At 43.1% G+C, this 12,113-nt stretch overlaps 1 protein-coding gene across 3 annotated transcripts in view; it reads right to left on the minus strand.

Annotated features, from left to right (window-relative positions):
• Epg5 (ectopic P-granules 5 autophagy tethering factor) overlaps positions 1-12,113 on the minus strand; it is an 88,484-nt gene that overhangs the window by 18,894 nt on the left and 57,477 nt on the right. For all 3 annotated transcript variants that reach the window (XM_075968211.1, XM_075968209.1, XM_075968212.1), the window contains 7 exons: positions 9,030-9,172; positions 7,756-7,912; positions 4,075-4,269; positions 2,624-2,837; positions 1,736-1,884; positions 769-970; positions 183-255 (listed from right to left, as the gene is read on the minus strand). In XM_075968211.1, coding sequence (XP_075824326.1) covers positions 183-255; positions 769-970; positions 1,736-1,884; positions 2,624-2,837; positions 4,075-4,269; positions 7,756-7,912; positions 9,030-9,172 — 1,133 coding nt within the window. The remainder of the gene's footprint in view (positions 1-182; positions 256-768; positions 971-1,735; positions 1,885-2,623; positions 2,838-4,074; positions 4,270-7,755; positions 7,913-9,029; positions 9,173-12,113) is intronic.

A 12,113-nucleotide genomic window follows, 5' to 3' on the forward strand; every position in this document is an offset into this window, starting at 1 on the left:
ACATCGCTAATTAATTGGTCAGGTGAATAATTATATAAACAAAAAATGGCTTGACTTTTATATTTTATCAACTTAAATGCCTCTGTATTAAAAATTGAATCTGTGAAATCATCATGACCTGTAATAAGTATCATTAGAACTTAAGTTTCCAAAGAAATCGGAGTACATGAAAAACTACTTACTTTTCACTGTCCTCTAAAACCAGGATCCAGGGCTTAAAGAGCTGGACGATCTGTGAGTACAGGGACCTCAGCACTGAAACAGTACAGTTGTTAGAAACAAAGACCTCACTCTGCTCACTGGCTCCAGCTCATACTAAGTGCACACAAAGTCTACTGTTCCTCCCTGTAAAGCCTTTGCTGGCACAGACACAGTATGGTTAGTGCAACAACGCAGGCTTCCCCTTTCAATTGCTATGATGCAGTGAGCTTACTGTTTATTATAGCACAATGTCATAAGTAATTTTATAATGTACATTTTCCAAGATATATGTTTCATTCTGAACATTATCCTAGCCTAGGTAAATGATAGAAAGAAGGAGTTAGAGAAATACACCTCTTTGAACCATACCCCCACCAAGGAGGAGCATAGACAAGCTACAGCAAGCATCCTATACTCGCTGTAAAATCATATAGATATGACAAGTACATGGGTTCACACCTGTACACTTTTCCTGTTCCCTCTCCTTGACATCTGAGACGATTTCTTAATGTGCCTATCTGAATTCCTCCTATGGAAGGCACGGCACTTGGCTCCCACCAACTTTACCTTCTTTGCTGCTGGCCGTCGGGTTTTGGGCCAAGGAGGAGATTTCTAAGTCAATCAGCCTTTTCACAAGGTATCCCAGAAATGTCTCCACATCAGCCATATAAGGGCTCCATTTTGAGAACAATCCAAAGCTTCTGAAGTCCAGCTTGGATAGCCGAAGCTTATAAAAGAAGTCAGAAAGCCACTGGATGGTCTCCATTACCTAGAAGAGACAACCAGGCGAACACCGCTCACTAAACGTCCACTTTGGTGCAGAATCTTCCCCAGCCCCTTTCTTCTTTTCTGTGGCTGTAGAGGAAACCTGGGGCCTCACGATAACTCGGACGCCCACCACCGAGCCGAGCCTTCAAGCCCTTTATAGCACAGCACTACAACAGACTGTGACGGGAATAGAGGGTTTTTGACAGAACTACAAAAAGACAGAAAAAATAGTAGATTTAAATTCTAAAGTAATGAAATCTTTACTTCAAATACTTTCTTCCTTTTTCTTTATTTTTGAGGTTTTTTTTTTCTTTTTGCTTGGTTTTGGTGATGGGTCAAGCTGGTCTCAAACTCCAAGTGCTTCAGCTTGATGTCCCAAGTGCTGCTAGTGCAGGTGTGGACCACACCCAGCTTCAGGTTCTTATGCGAAGCCACCACAGAGAAAACTGAGGGCTCGGAGGGCCACACCACAGAGGGATAAATCAGATGTGCTTGGCGGGAGGAAGGTTTGTACAGGGGAATGAATGCTGGCTTTCCTTCTGTTCAGACAGGAATGAAACTCCATTCAGGAGCATAAAAGTAGTCCAGGCAAAGGTCAAAGACGACATAGAGCTCTTATACACACACACACACACACACACACACACACACACACCAAAACAAAAACAAAAAATGCAGCTTTTAAATGTGCTCCAATTGTTTGAAAATGCACAGCAAGGAAAATGGGAAAGAATACACAAAGCTGCCTGAGACCAAAAGCTCATACCTGCTTGTCTGACAAGAGAACCTCTGAGGCACTATGAAGCACAGAGCTGTCCGCTGAAGCTGCCCCCTGCTGGCTGCTTGGGGCATCGCATCTCAGGGCTCTCAAAGTGGCTTTCCAGCACTCAGGACTCAGCAGCTGCTCTGCAGAGCCTAGAGAAGAGACAGAGACAACATGTCTGCGTTTTTCCCAAACCACTTTCAACCTGAAACAAACAACATGTGTACTTTACAAATAAAATGATGATGAAGATGATAATAATTCAATCAAATCTGTAGGAATACATGGTAGAAAAAGACAAAAGAAAAGACAAAAAAGCGACTTAACTGGGAGTGAGCTCCACAGATGCCACTGGACCCCACCCTCCGACTGTGACGAGAAATTATATTAGTGTGAGAGTGTGTGTGTGATGTGTGAGGAGTGTGTGATGTGTGAGTGTGTGTGATGTGTGAGGAGTGTGTGATGTGTGAGTGTGTGTGATGTGTGAGAGAGTGTGTGTGATGAGCATGTGTGTGATGACTGTGTGTGTGATATGTAAGAGAGTGTGCGTATAATGTGAGTGTGTGTGTGATGATTATGTGTGTGATGAGCGTGTGTGTGATGAGTGTGTGTGTATAATGTGTGAGTGTGTGAGATGAGTGAGAGAGCAGATTTAACATGACATAGAACTCTATATGGAAATTAGTGGACCATCTTGGGGTGTTGGTTCCCTCCTTTCACCATGGCTTCTAGGAACCTAACTGTGGTCATCAGGCGAGGGTGGCAAGAAAGTCACCTGCTGAGCCATCTCTAGCCTCATCTTAACCCTTTCAGGTGGCATCTACAGAGTGGATGTGGGCTAGCAGACACTCGCTGAGCGCTTACCAATCACACCCAGATGGAGACACTTACTTTGCACCAGCAGCCTGAGAACATCACTGTACTGGTCAGGGAACTGGTAGAGTAGAAGGTGAGTCCAGTGCTTACAGAAAAGATTAAATGGCATCAAAATATCTTCATCTGGTTCAAGGCCCCAGGCAGTAAGTGCCAAGTGAATGGACTCCAGAAGCCTGGTACGATCAGACAGAGGAGGTTTAGTGGTGTTTAACCATTGCTTAACATCGAACTAAAAAAGAAACAGAAACAAGAAGCACTTTTATTTACATTAGAAAATTAGATGAAGCAGAGAGTCTGTGCAAACTTAAAATCCAAAGGCAATCTTGCAGTCAGCTGTCTACGAACACAGAAACTAAAATTCACACACGAGTGCACACCATGACGCCACCACCTCCATCGAGTCTCTGAGCTGATGGCATGTCCTCAGCTCAACAACCTTCTTTAGAAGTATGAAATCTTACTTGGGATTGGTTAAGGATATGATCAGAAGCAGAACACTCACTTTGAATGTTCACAGCCCAAGGTTTGACACCTAGCATCACAAAAATACAAACCCAAAACAAAAACCACTCACCGACTAACCATTCACTATAGGTTTACACTTCCATTCTATTTCTGAAAATGCCATACATTTCTGCCTTACTCTAAGTTCCCGCTGAGGCCTCATCAGAGTTTCAGAGCTGTCCTTCAGTGCTAGTGTCAGAACCAGGCAGCACCTCACGGAGCTTATTTAACCGCCATCTTTTCACTGGCATTTGTTACCTACTTCAGCTTATAAAATTCAGACTGCTGGAATCCTCCAACATTCCACACCATAAAATAACCTGTTATAGACTGGGCTCAGTCTCTTCACCCTAAAAAGCGCCAGGGACCCACTGCTTCATAATTGTCACAGAAGCATATTTGAAGGTGCTGGCATTCTTGAGGGCTTAAATCATTGCCTTGCTCGGATAGTCTTCTGTTCAGATGAGGACAAGGGAAGCTTATTTAGACCAGATGTATTCAAATATGAATCTGACATGTGATGACTCACAGATCAAACACCACAGGAGCAAACTCAAGATACATTTAAAAGGGTTATTAAACTCCTCTTTCACAAGGAGTATTTCATGAGGAATATTTCATGACTGTACTAAGTTTTTAAAGAAAGCCTGGGCCGGGCACTCAGGAGGCAGAGGCAGGTGGATCTTTGTGAGTTCGAGGCCAGCCTGGTCTACACAGTGAGTTCCAGGACAGCCAAGCATACACAGAAAAATCCTGTCTCAAAAGAACAAAACAAAATAAGCTTGGGATGCTGTGCTCTGAGAGTCACACTCTGAGGTAGGACTGTCTGTGCAGCACAGCCGGTGTCCTGCCAATGGGGAGGCTGTAAAGCCGGGCTAATCTGAGATCACACAGAGTAGAAAGGGCCTCTTGGCACGGAAACAACAGTTGCTTCCCATTTTCCCAGGCGTAATCATTAGTACCTTGGTGAGCAGCATGAAAATCATGTCACTGTTGTCCTCGCTTAAGAACTGCACCACTTTCTCGTACAGGTGGATGAACTCGGCCGGCGCAGCATTGGGGGTGAAGAACGGGGAGAGCAGAGAGCAGAGGCGTCTGTTCTTCAGGATGGTCTGCAGCACTTTCCTGCACTCCGACCTTGTGCCGCTGATAAACACCTGCACAAAATAAACGGGAGCTGCCTCTCAATTTCCCTGCCGCTTCTCTGAGGCAGTCAGTCTTAACGGTACTAAGTAAGGTAAAATAAGTTCTTGTGAATGAAAATATAAAATCAAGCACTTTTAATCCTAGCCCTAGGGAGGCAGCGGCAGGAAGAACTCTGTGAGTTTGGGGCCAGCCTAGTCAACACAGTGAGTTCCAGGATAGCCAGAGCTACAAAGTGAGACCCTGTCTCAAATAATAATAGTAATGATAATAACAATAACTTAATTAATGTGGCTCAAAGGCTAAGATGCACTAGAATCTCAGTGATTCTCTAAGCAGTCTCGGGGTCAAGAAGGCTTTTCTAAGGATGATCACAATAAAAATAATAGGCAGGACTCACGGGTATGACATACTAAAATTTTAATTTTCACTGACATACAAAAAAATCATAAAGTGTTAAAAAAAAGAGTCAGAAAAATATACTTACATTGTTCTCCAAATATTAAGTCAGTAACTTAGTATTGGAAGGACTCTTCCAATCACATCAAAATCCAAAAAAGGTACAAAGAATAATAATCAGTAAGATACACACATACACACACTCACACAAATACACACTCCCACACATATGCACAATCACACAGGCACACTCACTTTCACACACATACAAGCGTGCATGTGTGCACACGCACACACTCTGCCAATAAACAAACCAAAAGACATATAATTTGAGAGAACTTTAAATACGGGGCTTGGGAAAGAGTTCAGAAGAGTGTGTGCTGCACACGCTGGAGTACAGAAGAGAAGAGAGTGTGCTGCACACGCTGGAGTGCAGAAGAGAGTGTGCTGCACATGCTGGAGTGCAGAAGAGAAGAGAGTGTGCTGCACACGCTGGAGTGCAGAAGAGAGTGTGCTGCACATGCTGGAATACAGAAGAGAAGAGTGTGTGCTGCACACGCTGGAGTGCAGAAGAGAGTGTGCTGCACATGCTGGAGTGCAGAAGAGAAGAGAGTGTGCTGCACAAGCTGGAGTGCAGAAGAGAGTGTGCTGCACACGCTGGAAGACCCGAGTTTAATCCCAAGCACCAGCATGAAGAGCCAGGAGCAGTGGCTGTGTGCCTGGAACTGATGGGCAATGAGGGTAGAGACATCAAGATCACAAGCTATAATTTTATTTATGTTTTATAAATAAAGCTTGCCTGAAGAGGGTAAAACTAAGCCACTAGTGGTGGCACACACCTTTCATCCCAGGATTTGAGAGAAGAGGCAGATGGATCTCTGAGAGTTCAAGGCCACCCTGGGCTACACAAGATCAATCCAGAAACAGATCCAAGTAATGGTGGCCTACACCTTTAATCCCAGCACTAGGGAGTCACATGCCTTTAATCCCAGCACCAGGGAGTCACATGCCTTTAATCCCAGTGCTAGAGAGGAATATAAGGCAGGATGAGACAAGAACTTGTTCTTTTTCAGTCTAATGATTTCTTCGAGGTAGAGCTTTCTAGTAGCTTGGCTGCTTTGCTTTTCTGATCTTTGGGTTGAACCCCAATATCTGTCTCTGGGTTTTTATTAATAAGGTAACCAGCCTAGCTCAAATTGAGTGATTCATAACTATTCTTATACACATACACAGCATAACAGCAATACAACTTTTGAAAGGGCTGGCATTCTACTTCCCTTATCAGATTAGCCAAATTTTATGGCTCAATCTCCAGTTCTACAAACACTGGTCCGTACAGGGACAAAGCTTTAATAAGAATGGTAATTCCTAATGTTAGTTATGATAGTGTAACTATGTGTAAATCTCCCAGCAGGGCATCACATTACACCAAAGGCACATAATGCTGTAGGGATAAGTCCCGCCCCTTAGGGGGCGTGTTCGCCTAGGGCTAATGTCTGCCTATAAATTTGGCGAGCGTGCTCCGAGCTGTCTCTTCTACTTTCCTGGTCTCCGCGGGAACGGTGGTTCTGTAAGTCTATTTCTACATTAAAACTATATATATTTTTACAAACTGTCTGCATTTGTTTACGCCGCTACATAATGCTATAAACTATAAATATACAGTTATACCAAATTCCTTTGATACAGCAGTCACATTTTCAGAAAACAGTAAATACTAAAGAAAATATTGTAAGAACAATTGTCTCAGCCTTATTGTAGAAAAAAGAGAGAGACTTTAGCAAAATAGTCACCCAAAAAATGTGAGCACAACACCTTATAGCATGTCTTTATCATGGAACAGACATTTGACATGAGCAGGCAGGTCTGTACTTACTAGCAAGGGAAATTAGAAGATACACTTAAGTGTACAGGAAATAACTCAGCACATATCTGTCTGAAGTGTCTATGTAAGTACCTATGTAGGGGTAAAAATGACAGAGCATGTTTATAACTCAAATTATAGCCATTTTACTACTATGCCCCGGTATTTAGAATCCTGAGAACATTTTCTTAGATTCTGGGTTCTATACTGTATGGCTCATACAGAATTAGTAGCATATTAACTTAGATGAGAAGCAAGGTTCTTAGAAGAAAATAGACTATCGTCTGGTGACACAGCTCAGTGGTGGAGCGCCTGCCTAGCATAGGCAAGGCCCTGAGATAAAACCCCAGAAAAACAACAAGTGGTTGAATCTGACTGGCATTCCCATTTATGGGTATCCAAGTGATCAATTAAGTTTGATGCAAATATGTGGCCAGGGTTGACATTTTTCAAACAAGTGGATTTCCTTTACAACACATCCATAGATCTGCATGAATACCTCGCCTTTGCACTGTTAAAACCAAACAGGTAAATAAATGGTGGCAGAAACAGCACCTGGGAGGCAGTGACAGTCAGGAGAGCAGCACTGAACCCAGCTGGAAGCCCTGAGCTCATTTCTTAGCCCCAACATTCACAGGTGCATGCTTTAGAGAAGTTGCTTCATCTTTCAAAGGCACTTGCTTCTTTTTAAAAACTTTTTATAGCAATACTGGGGGTTGAACTTAAGGTCTCATGCATGCTATGGCCCCTACTTTTTTGGTTTTCTTGTTTGTTTAACTTTTTGAGACAAGGTCCTGCTAAGTTGCCCAGGTTGGCCTTCAACTCATTCTGTAGTCTAGGCAGATCTTGAACTTGGGATCCTAAGCAGCTGAGATTATAGGATATACCACTAGAATCCACTCTGCTGATCATTTTCAAGACAGGAATGATATCAACTATACAGAGTCAGTGTGAAGACAAACTTTAAAAATTAATTAGAAGCTATCTTGCAAATGATAAAGGAACTTCAGCCATGTTATTATTAGTGATACCAACAATCTATGCCAAAATCTGATGTCTACCTAGCCTTCCAGATGTGCGCCATCTAATCTCTTTTGTAGAAGAAGCAACATTCTAGACAAAAAATTCTACCAGCATCATAGGAAGTCAGCAATTCTCCAAAGGCTTCTGACTATATTTAGTCAAGACCCGGGAACTCACAGTGCCTGCGCATGGCTGCCAGCGGGAATGGTTTTACCTGCCCCAAGATCTCGATGCACGAAGTGAAGAACTGCCTCGTAGGAGGATGGCGCTGGGTCTCATCACTGACATAGTCAACAACAGTAAAGAAGAGGCTGATGCCAATTTTCTGGACCCCAGGTGTAGGCTGCAACTTATAAGCATTCACTAAGGCCCTGTGGGAAAATACGAGCACAATATTTGTCCATGGTAAATAGCCCGTGTTCTCAAATGTCTCTGTTTTTCTCACTCCTCAGGCAGTATTTACAAGCGACTTCAGAGGCCTGTGCAATAACACTTTAAAAATACTACATGTGGTAAATATGTATCTATCAATTACCAAAAATTTACTTTTGATATACAGTAATAATTTTATATGTCCCTCTGGAAAATAAAAGTCAACTGCTATTCTAAGAACCAATTAACATCCTGGCACTTATAAAGTTTTTCATATATTGTATATAATGCATAGTTACTTGACTTTTGAGGTCCTTACATTTTTCACAAGTACGTGATCTCTGTACATTTTAAAATTCAAAATATGCCTGAGGGTGAGATGGGCACCAGGCACACAAGTGGCACAAGCACATATGTGCAGGCAAAACTCTAACACACATAAAACAAATAAACCTACAATTTTTCCCTAAGATTTTCTTCTAATACTTACTTTTTCTAGTATTTTCCTAGTGACAAAAACACCAGCCTGTGGCTAACCTGATCTAATCCTTCCCAAGCCCGCCCAAGGAGGACTCAATGCCCTCCACATGCCACCCCAATTCGCTGAAGGGCTCAGCAGCTTGCCATGATGTAGAGTGTAGTTAACTTGTTCAGCTGGCTTTAGGAAAGGTGAGTGTATGCCAGGAGCTCTCAGAGAAAACCACAAGGTCACATGCAAGCCACTGAGTACCCTGGAAAGTCCTCAACCCTGTAAGGAATTGTAGTGAACTTCATTCTACAACCTGAGTTCCCAGGTGAGTGTAAAACTGAAGCAGCCAATCCCACCCCTGAGTCCATGCCCGGTATCATCCTACAGTCCAGGGTCTGCCAGACAGGAGACCCTCTGTGGACTGTAAAGCAGCACTACCAGCAGTCAAGTCTGTTGTGTGTGAGTCACAGCCACTACGAGTAACAGAGATGGCTAAGTTCCGATAAAACCATTCATAAAAATATAGCTACTCAGACTGGACCCCAAGTCTCTAGCTTTTGATTTGCATACTAAATGACTATGGGGGATACTATGGACTATTACTATCAACAATGAAGTTGGCTGGAAGGGGACGTCACAGGACTTACGTGATCAGGTTTTCCGCATGCACAGCAGCTTCCACAATGTTAAGTGTCGGAGGCTGAGCAGCTTCTGCTTGGAACTGCCTTATTTCTTTTTGCAGAACATGAATCTGCTGGCTTACCGCTTCGTTCTTGTACATGCCTTCAAACTAAGAAAAGTTCAACAAGTCAGAAGACTTTCAACTTATTATTATTTGTTTGGTTGGTTGGTTTTCTTGTTGTTGTTTTCTTTTGTTTTTGAGATGGTCTTACTCTTTGGCCCAGGCTGTCCTTAAACTCATGGCAAATCTCCTGCCTCAACCTCCCAAATGCTAGGGTTAGATCCACTGTTTCTAGCCATCAACAGTCTTCTTGTCCCCTAATATTTCTAGAATAGGTGTTTTATTATAAGCACAGTGATTTTTATGATAGTCAATAACACAATTTAACTCAAAACTTGATTAAATGTAAAATGAATGGAAAATATGTTTTTAAAACCTACTCAAGGATTATTCTAGCACTCAAGACAGAAGCAGAGGATAATGAGTTCAGAGTCAGCCTGTACTACAACAAGATCCTGGCTCTAAAAAAAAAAATTGGGGGTGGGGGGCAATGTAGCTGACAGTGATGAGACACTTGCCTAGTATAAACAGGCTCTAAATCCAACCCCCACCCTGAGAGTAGGCAGAACTATTAAGAACTCAGGGGTTGTTTGTTTTAATGAAGCATCACATTTAATTTAAATAGAATTTTTCTTCTTTTTGTGCACATGTTTGTTTTTTGGTGATAAGGTCTCACACAACTCAGGCTAAATTAGTGAGGCCTAAAACTCACTAATTAGCCACGGCAGTCACTGGTTAGCTGTGGAGGACTTAGATTCCTGATTCCCTTCTAGTTAGCTGTGGAGGACTTCGGTTCCTGATTCTCTTCTAGTTAGCTGTGGAGGACTTCGGTTCCTGATTCTCTTCTAGTTAGCTGTGGAGGACAGAGGTTCCTAATTCTCTTCTAGTTAGCTGTGGAGGACAGAGGTTCCTGATTCTCTTCTAGTTAGCTGTGGAGGACATAGGTTCCTGATTCTCTTCTAGTTAGCTGTGGAGGACTTAGGACTTAGGTTCCTGATTCTCTTCTAGTTAGCTGTGGAGGACAGAGGTTCCTGATTCTCTTCTAGTTAGCTGTGGAGGACAGAGGTTCCTGATTCTCTTCTAGTTAGCTGTGGAGGACATAGGTTCCTGATTCTCTTCTAGTTAGCTGTGGAGGACATAGGTTCCTGATTCTTGCACCTCCACCGCTGAAGTTCTTGGACTTCAGACATGTGTCACCACGCCTGGCTTAAAGGCATTTTCTTATAAAAATACCAAAAGTTGTAGCTATATATTAACCTACAAAACTGATAAGATGATGAACTAACTTACCAATCGTTAAAATATTTGACAACATATTCTCTTTTCTATCTCAAATCTCCATCAAAAACAGAACCAGCATCTCCCACTGCTGAGGTTCTTCCTTTCTCTTCATCTTTTTTTGGAGGCAGATGGGGCAGAGGGATGAGATGGGCTCAGAGTCTCATACAGTTCAGGATTCAACATGTTCTCCAGGATCCAATTAACCAAGGCATCCTACTGCTAAGAGCATGTGCCAGGAGTGTTAGCCTCTCTAAAGGAGTAGATGCACTGGAGGTCTGGGGAGATGAGGACCCCAGTGCACACCCTAGTCCACTCCCAGGTTGGAGAACTCTAGAACCCTGGGCTACAGTCAGGAAGTTTCCATTTCTCTGTCCTGGCATCTTTTTCTATAATCTCTTGGTGGGCAGTGAGTAAGGGGCACTGGGAAATGAGGTTACTTTGGAGAGAAGATGATATCTCTTTAATATATTTTTGTAACTTCCCCAAAACAATATGGTGAGGGGGCTGAACCCAGGTCAAACAAAAACAACTGACCAACTGATTAGTTCCTGGTAAGTTGGTCTGACTCTTAGTAAGGATGTGAGAAATAATAATTAGTGGAGCTTTTTGGAATATCTATCAGAAGTCTTCCAAGCCTGAGGCAGTGGCTAACGCTGCCTTTCTCTAACTGACAGTGGTTCTGTCTGTGCATTTCTGGTATTCTCTTTAGGATGTGGACAGATGCACAGGCTATCCTAGGCCTAGGATGCACCACATAGATATGAGGTCGCTTCTGGTTGAGGTCAGTGGTTTCCAACTAGAAGGATTCTGTGTCACAAGTGCTGAAAGCAAAATGCCTGCAGAAAATGCTCTAAATTGGGCACCCTAGCCCAACTTCAAGGCCACAACTGTTAGACCAGATGGTCATTGCGGAGGCACAGCCTATCTAACCACAAACAATATGCTGTGTCCTTTTTTAATCATTACTGCTTGGCATGTGTGTAAGTATATGGCATGCAGGCATGCATGTATGTTCACACGGTGCAGTGCACATGCATGTGGAGACCAGTGTTTGATGTCAGGTGTCACCCTGTATCACACTCCATACACTGAGACAAGGTCTCTCACTTGAACCCAAAACTTTCCGATTGGATAATCTTGCTATCGAACTTGCCCTGGGGCTGCCTCCCAAGCACTGAGAATAGGGGCTGGCTGCCACATCCGCCTTGCATTAACACAGTGCTGGGGATCTGAACTCTGGTCCTCCTTGAGTGCACAGCAAATGCTTTACCTACTGAGCCGTCTTCTCTGCCCCAGCTGTATTCTTTTATTCTTGATTTCACATTTCTGTGCCCCACACAGATCATTATCTCAGTGGTGGAGAGAATTTTAAGCGCCCCAACTGTGAAGTGAATGGTGCCTCTGCAGATGTTCATATCTGTCACGTAGCACGAATGAAAACCCTCTAGACACAAGGACAACTGAGCCCTGCGAATACCTCCTTGGTATCAGCCCTTGAGCACAGAGTTTTAAAGGCTCGTCTCTTTCAAGTCTCTTTATCAGAAATGACAAAGGTCAGTGTGAATGGAGTTTCTGTTGACGACTATGTGCAAGGGAATCTGTCATTGGTTCGGCCCGGCCGTGTCACTGACAAACAGGGGACATGCACTTAGCTGGTTGAAAGTTGTGCACCCAGCCACCTGACATCCAAAAGAATAACAGATATTCA

This window comes from Microtus pennsylvanicus, chromosome 4 (assembly GCF_037038515.1).
Source record: "Microtus pennsylvanicus isolate mMicPen1 chromosome 4, mMicPen1.hap1, whole genome shotgun sequence".
Taxonomy (NCBI): Eukaryota; Metazoa; Chordata; class Mammalia; order Rodentia; family Cricetidae; genus Microtus; species Microtus pennsylvanicus.